The sequence below is a fragment of the Belonocnema kinseyi genome, chromosome 7 (genome assembly GCF_010883055.1).
Source record: "Belonocnema kinseyi isolate 2016_QV_RU_SX_M_011 chromosome 7, B_treatae_v1, whole genome shotgun sequence".
NCBI lineage: Eukaryota > Metazoa > Arthropoda > Insecta > Hymenoptera > Cynipidae > Belonocnema > Belonocnema kinseyi.
Genome location: NC_046663.1, coordinates 49,079,911 through 49,088,340, shown reverse-complemented (window position 1 = coordinate 49,088,340; position 8,430 = coordinate 49,079,911). Strand labels below are relative to the sequence as shown.

General features: G+C 29.9%; 1 protein-coding gene across 1 annotated transcript in view; it reads right to left on the bottom strand.

Annotated features, from left to right (window-relative positions):
• The window catches only part of LOC117177087 (locomotion-related protein Hikaru genki), a 530,094-nt gene that overhangs the window by 43,279 nt on the left and 478,385 nt on the right, over positions 1-8,430 (bottom strand). Inside the window, exon 6 of the mRNA XM_033367576.1 lies at positions 5,003-5,146. Within this exon, the coding sequence (XP_033223467.1) occupies positions 5,003-5,146 (144 nt within the window). The remainder of the gene's footprint in view (positions 1-5,002; positions 5,147-8,430) is intronic.

Genomic DNA, 8,430 nt, shown 5'->3' with positions numbered 1-8,430 from the left:
TGCTTCGCATGCCCCCCCCCCACGCTGAGAGCCTGTTTGGGATCCCAAAAAATATGTGTGCCAAATTTGGTGACGATTGGTCAAAAACTGTGGATTTACATAAGCATGATCTGTTTTACGCCACTTGATTCGATGTGATTGAGTAGAAGATAGAGTTGAAAGATTCAGATTCAATTCCAAAAATATAAACCCACTGTTATCATTTCTAAAGCTCTAAATTGAAGAATCAAGCAATGAACTAAAACTTTTTAAAATTTTATTATTTTTAGCAATTTCCAGCTGGAAAAATTAAGAATAGAAAAATTATATATTTTTTTCAACTCAACACCTCGTAAATTAGCAGTTAAATTATTTTCATTTTAAATAGTTAAAACATCCTTTCCTTGAAATGCTTTAAAATTTTATCTCCAAATTTTGAGAAATCTGTAAGTGGTTTTAATTTTTTTCAGTATAAAATTTATTTGAAGTTTTTTTCGAACTTCTAAATATTTTAATAATTAATAAATGTCAAAAGTTAAATGTTTTTTATCGACAATTTTCCACCTTAAACGATTTTAATTTTTAAGTGTTCAAGTCTTCTAACCTGCATTTTTAAATTCTTTAAATTAAGATTGTCAGCTTAAAAATAAAAATCTAAAACAGAAAATTTTTTAATTAAAATATTTTCGAATTACGAATTGTAATGTAAATGGTATCATAATTGGAAAAGAGTACAATTTAAGTCATCATTTTAAAAACTGTTAGAATCGAACTTAGACAAATTTTTTTTCTAAACTTTTGAAAGCGAACTGAAGCGAATGTTGTGCGACATTTTTGCCACTGACTGAAAATGACTGAAGCAGGCGACACGATCATTCGCAGAGGATACTGCCCGCTTTTTTCAAACACCCTGAGTTGTTGTAGAGTTAACCCGCTGACCTAGCTACGTCACTCTCTCGCCCCTCTAGAACGAGAACTTTTCTTGCGGGACTGCAGTGTATTAAAGTTTTAATGTTGTTATGTACTAAAATACTTGAAATGAAAAAGAAGCCTTTAACATTTGCGACTTCTAATATTAGTTTCTGTAACAATATTTACGTTTCTCAAATCTATTACGATTTACAATTTTCTAACTTTAAGCGTGATTAAAGTCTTTAACCTTCTTAATTTATTATATGAAAAACCCAAAATGATTTAAGATATTATAAAAGTTTTCTAGGTTGCTTCTTTTTCTGAAAATATTCAAAATTTCCCCGCCCCCTTCTTCATGACATACCGTGACGATCTATTGGAGAGGCAAGAAATTGTTTTTGATTTGGATATTATTAACGAGTAGTATTATTAAACGTGCACTACAGCACGAAGGAAACATTGCATTGCATATTAGTGATAAACAAATTCCAAAGGGGTTAAGATATTTAAAATTTTTTTATTATACAGTTCTAGAAATTGAAAAAATAATTAAAGAATATTCAGTTTTTAATTATTTATCATTATTTTGAAATGCTTTTAAACTTCTTCAAATCATTTAAAATTCTTTCAACTTCCTAGAAATCAACTGATTTCCTTCTTTTTCCCAAATATATCTGAATTTATTTAAATGCCCTGTATTATCTAAATTCCTTGAATTTGTGAAATTTTACCAATCCTTGGAACTCTCTGAATTCAAAGGACTTCAAAATAATTAAAAAAATTGAATACATTTAAGAAATAGCATGAATTTAGGGGATTCGTAGAATTCAGAAGATTTAAAGGACTTCAGGAGATTTGGAGAATTTACTATATTTAAGAAAATTGAGGGAATTCAGAATATGAGAAAATATCAGAAAATTTTGAATTTAAGAAATTCAGGATATTGAATAATTGCAGGGGGTTCACTGAATTTAAGAGAATTTAGGATATTTAAGGAATCTAGAGAACTCAGAATATTTAAGGAATTCCGGGGATTTTGAAAATAAAAGCATTTTCGGGAATTCAGAATATTTAATTAATTCTGGCGATTAAGAGATTTTCACGAATTCAGAGAGTAAAGGAAATTTAGAATTTTTAACAAATTTATAATATGTAGAAAATTCGAAGATTTCGGAAAATTTAAGGAATTCACGGAATTGATTAAATTCACAGGATTTAAATAATTCAGATAATTTGAAGAAATCTGAAAATTCAAAGAACTCAGAGATGTTAAGGAAATCAGGGCATTTCAGATCAAAATTAATTATTATTTGACTAATAATTTAATTTGATTTATCTTTCAATTATAAATTATAATCATTTTCAAACGATTGATTTTTAAATATTTAAAAAGTAAGTCATACCATTTTCGAGGTTTCGATGTAGGTTTCCTATTTAAGATTGTTTAATTTCATATCGTTAAGGTCATTTTTTTTATTTTCAGTATTGAAAGACTACAAAATGGGGAAAGGCATAAAACTCTTATAATATTTTAATCATTCCGACCTCTTTAGGTAATAAACTAATAAGGCTAAAGACATCGCTCATGCTTCAAATTAAAAAATTGCAAATGTGATAGATTTTAAGAATTTGATTATTATTATTATTATTATTGAAAAAAATTATGCAATATGAAATTAAAAGGCAAAAAATTGTATTCCGTAAAATTCGTGATAGAAATTTTGTCCTTTTGCAAATTGTTAGATTTTAGTCTGTTTAAATAAAAAATTATTTAATTTCAGAAGCTTTCAACTTTTAATTATTTAATTTTCAATGCTCTTATTTATAAATAATGAAATTTTAACTACTTTAAATTTTAAATGATCAGTATTCAAACTTCTGATTGGAAATTATTCAATTTCGAACACGTTCAAATTGTCCTACTTTAAAATTTCAATCTGAAATCACTTAATTTCGAGATTCTTCAATTCAAAATATGATAGCTTAATTTCGAATTAAAAATAATAAAATTTCAAATCATTGAAATTGTCTAATTTAAAAAATTTAAGTCTGAAATTTTTTTTATTGTAAGATCTTCTGATTAAAAAATTTTCATTTAAAATTATGTAATTTCAAATACTTTAATTTTGAAATTAAGCAAGCTTAATTAAAATTCGTTAAACATATATTTTTTATTTCAAGCGCTTTTAATTCGAAATTATGAATTACTATTTCTAAAATTCAAATAAATTTCTTATTATTTAGAACTTTGTTTAATAATGGATTTTTAAATTATTTTTAATACATGAATTTACTACCAGTAGTAAATATAATAAATTGCAGACTCGACTGATAATTTTCCCAATTCTGTTATAATCCCCGTCCCTTATTAATCAAGGAACTGTAGATTCACTCTCTGAATTAGTGCTGCATTCGTGGAATTAAATTCACGAGATTAGCATATCGAGAGAAAAGCTTTTAATTTAAGAATTTAAAGGATCACTATCTGGTGAAAGTAAGCTCAACCTCATTTCTGCTTTTCTGCTTTCCTCGAATTTCTTGTTACACAAAGAAGTAAACTTTCATTATCAGCACTTCCATATAATGAGAAAATGTAATCAAGTGGATCCTTTACTTTGTACTCATTTTATTTTTTTCTGCCTTAGAGGTAAATAGAAGGAAAATGGATAAAACCTTCATATTAATTGACCAGTTCACTGCCTTGAAACGTGTGGTTAAAATTAAATTATAGTAGCAATGAATGTTTCTAATTAATTAATGATGTTCGGTATTCATTTTTTTTGAAATAATTAGCAGTGTTTGCCAAAAATGTAACCACTTATAGACGGAATAAATTCGAATGAAAAATACTCTCCTACTTACCTTCATTTCTTATCATTTCTCTTATTTTTCTTTGCTTACACTCGCATATTTTTCTTTTCCTTCCTGATTTTCCCCTACTCTACCTTTCATCATTGTCCTCACTTCCCTTAGTTCCCTGCAGCAACTTCTCATTCTCTACCAACTCCCCTCTCCTAATTTGCCCTTACTTTGTCTAACCCCTGTCATTTCCCTTCAATTTCCCTCACATCCCCTTACCCTATTTCTCTCACTTTCCCTACACACTCTACCCTCATTTTCCCTAATATCTTCTGATTCACCTTCCCTCATTTCCCTTACTTCACCTCCAATTATTTCTTCAATTTCCCATACATTCCCGCACGACCATTTCCCTTATTTTTTTACTTTTCCCTACTTTCTCTTCGCAGACTTCACTTACTCTCCCTGACGTAAAATTTACCTTATTTCCCTTATTCCTCTCCCTTTACTTTACATACTTTGAATATTTTTATTTCCCCTTACTTCTCCTATTTCCGGCCTACTTATTTATCTAAATTGCCGTTATTTTCTCTCACTTACTTCTCTGCAGTGTCCCCAGCTCTCCATCCCTCATTTCTACCAGCTTCCTCTGCATCCACTGATTCGGCTTTCCCTCACTTACAGTACTTTCACTCCTCTTATTTACCGTAATAGCTGTTTCACCACTCACAATAAGTTCCCCTACTTCCCTCACCTAATTTTCACTTAGTTCCCATAATTCCCCTCCCATCGTTTCTCCTACTTCGCTCCCCTTATTTGTCTTTACTTCTCATAATTCCCCTCTCCACATTTCCCCTTACTCCCCTGCTAGCAATTTATTATTAATTACTCTACTTTTCCTCTTATTATTTTTCCTTACTTTATATAACTTCCCTAATTACCTTTTCCCCATTTGTCCTCACTTCCCATACTTTCCCTTCTCTCATTTTCCCTCACGTTTTTCTCCATCCCACCTCTATTCATTTTCAATTTGCTTACTCCTCCTCAAATAGTTTTTAATCACTTAACCTTTTTTCTCTCCGCTTATTTCCCATCTTAGACCGCGGCCACTAAGCTCTAAAAAGTACACAAACTTTCTCGTCACGCACTTGTGTCAAGCTAGACATTAAAAATTAAAAATTGATAAATAATACTTAAATTTGGGGTACTCTTAATTGTAAGAAAATAATTCAGGCAGTTTGCAATGTTTTTTATCTTATTGTTTAAACTAGTAAAGTTTTCGCAATTATCCTTAACATGTTTTTTAACTCACCATTATACTGACAAGTCATGCTGGGAACTCCTTCCAATCTGTATCCAGGGGGACATTCGAAATGTGCACTTTGTCCCATTCTTGCACCCTCTGTTTTTCCAATTAAGGGAGGTTGAGGTGGTGCCAAAGTTGGACAGTGAACATCTGTAACATTGGAAATTCATTGATTTGTGTTATTTTTTTATTAGACTTTGGAGCACAATTATTAAAAGCTCAATTAATTCTTCGGAGAGGTTGAAAGAATGATAGGAAAAACAAAAAGGGTATAAGAATCGACAAGGAAAAAATAAGTTAGTAAAGGAGGAGATGTAACTGGATGGGAACAGGAATGTAAAAAGAAGAAGCAAGTAAGAAAGGAGTTTAAAAAATGCATAAAGGAGAAAAATATTAGAGAATCATATAGGAGAAAACTGAAGGAATATAATGAGATGGGTGATAAAAAATGAAGAAAATAAAAAGTTTGAAGAAAAGGCAGATAAATCGACTAGGAGAAGAAAAGAGGTTTCTCAGGAGGTAAGTATCGAAAAGAAAATAAGGAAAAGAATAAACCACGATATTGGGATGATATGACGAAAAAAGTATTTTAGGCATTTGTTAGGAGGTGTAGAGAGGAAAGTAGGGGAAGGAGAAAAATGTGGTAAGGGAAGAGACTAGGATGAGTATATAACAATGGAGAAAACAGTCCAGGGGTTAGAAATAATAATCGATAAAAAGGAAATCTGCAACAGAGTATCGAAAAAAGAATGGTGGTCAGAGTTTTGGAAGAAAGGAGTAGTGGTACCTGTGGTGAAGAAACGAAAAAAAAAGGAGGCTAAAGATGATAAGAAGTTGGAGCTATTTTCACGGAATCTGTGAATCTGTGAATCTGTGGTACCTGTGGTGAAGAAACGAAAAAAAAAGGAGGCTAAAGATGATAAGAAGTTGGAGCTATTTTCACGGAATCAGACAAGGTTTTGGAGGAACTGAACGGGGGGGGGGGGTAAAGTTAGTTAAAGGGAATAAGTTCAAATTTAAGGATATAACTTGCAAACAAATAAAGATTGCAGCGCTTATATAAGAGAAAGGATGAAAAATCAGCAGGAATAATGAAACAGATAGGACGAATAGGAAAAAGAAGTTTGACAAAAGATTGGATAAGGAGGTGTTTATTTAAGACGCTTGTATGTCTGATATTACGCTTTCGGTTGTAGATATGGGATGTGAAGAAAGCTGAAAAATTGACAGTTTACAGGAGAGGTACATAATATAGATGCTAAGGGTTCCCTGGGCGTACGGTGAAAGAAAAAGCGCCAAGTAATAATTAAATATTAGAGCAAGCAAGGAGGCATGGAAGTTTAATAGGAAACTAAGGTAGGAAAAGTGAGAGAAAGAGAAGGGAGTTTGTGAAAAAGTCTTTAAAGGAGATAGAAGAAAGAAGAAAAAGAGGGGCATCGGTGGAGAATTAGTAAAGAAGTATTTAAAGGATATAGAAGAAAAAAGAGAGAGAAGAACAGAGAGTGCAAGTGAAAAATAGAGGAGGGAGTTTTTTAGTGCTAGAGATATAGGAAAGAGGACTATATTAAACTGTCAAGAATCAGATAAATGGGAAAGGACAATTATTGGCAAAAGATGATTATGAAGAAGAGATTACTAAAGTATCTAGAAAAGTGAAAAAGAAAGAGAAAATGAACCAGAATAGCAAGATTTAGATTGAGAAACAAGATAAGGAAAGAGATATTTTGGGGAAAGAAAGAGTGCAGAAGGTGCAAAATCTGTAAATGAGAAGAAGCAACATGAAAGCATGTATGGAAAGGATTTATGAGAGAAATAGAAGATAAATAAATCTGGAGAAAAAAATGTATAAAGATTATAGGGGAAGATTAATTGAGTGAGGAGTAGATAAAGCTGTTGGAAGAGGCTAGAGAAGCGAATGAGGAAGAATAAAAGAATGAATGTGATAAAATGGAAAATAAGAGGCAGAAGAGAAGTAAAAGAAAAAGGAAACAAAGGTCATGTGAATTCTTAGGAGACACTATGACTTGATAATTTATAGTTGTGATCAAATATTTTTTGATCAAATTTTTGGATGTACTTATGCAGAGTTGTGTCACCTGAAATCGACTTATGATTACGAAAAAGTGAATTTCTTTTAGAAAGAATTATAAGACTAAAAATTTAAATAATTAAAAACTGAAAAATTTATTATTTCAACATGATTCTGCGTTCGATTAATTTTTAATTGCATACTGAGAATATCGACTTCAGTCAGGAATTAATAGAGCCTCTGAATGAGAAGGGCTGGGGCATAATTTCCTCTTTAGATATTGAGCGGAAGTTCACTTTCTTTAGCGAAATTCTTATATATAGTCACGGCAAACTTTGCAAAACCTTTTGCAATAAGAATAGTCAGTGTCGGATATAAAAGCAATAAAATATGTCAGGAATCCAGGCTATGAATTAAAATAAAATATGAAAAGTAATTCTTTAGTTATTTTCTACGGATTATAATTAAATATTACAACATGAAAAAGGGTGAAAATGTGAAAAAATAAACATAAAATAAAAATAATTGTATCGCTAGTAATCATAATTCGCGCGCGATCTGAAATATGTAATAAAAATATTGTTGGGAGGCCTCTAAAAATAAAATGAAGGTTGCATTATTTAACTTTAAGAAAAACAAATCATTCGGCGAAATTTATTATTTATTAGTTATAATGAAATTTTTCATTTTCCCACGAAGGAATCGGATTTTAGAAATTTCTAAGCTTATTAATTTTTTAAAATTTGTATATTATCGATTAATTTAATATTATCAATTTAATAATTTGTTACGACTATTACCGTTAAATGCACGCTACGTGCACATGAAGTTTTTCAAGGTAAGAGAAAAAAAAATCATTTTTAAAAAAAGAAAATTTTCAAATAACTATTTATTGGGTAATAGTTTGTTTACAGGAATCTAAAGAATTTTTCAGAGATATTGAAGGATATAATCAGATTCAACGTAATTTCACGCGATTCTAGGTTTTATACTATTTTAATGGATTTTAAAGAATGTATTGACAAAAATTAAGGAATTTTAAAGAATTTTAAACGTTTTCAAAGGTTTTAGAATATTTTACACATTTGAAATTATTTTAAAGAAAATCTAGTTGAAAATTTAACTATTTGGTTGAAAATTGATTATTTTATTAAAAATTTGTATTTTTAAGTAAAAAATTATGCTGTAATATTATATTTTTAATTCAGAATTCATATATTTTTTGGTCCGAAATTTAGCTATTGTTAAACATTCGTCATACAACATTTGGATTCAGAATTAACTTCTGTAGGTTGAAATTCTACTATTTGTTTAAAAATGAAATGATTTGGTTAAAAATTAAATATTTGTCTTTTTTAACAGAAAATTCTTCCTTTTAGTTTGAAAATTAATCATCTTCTTTGGT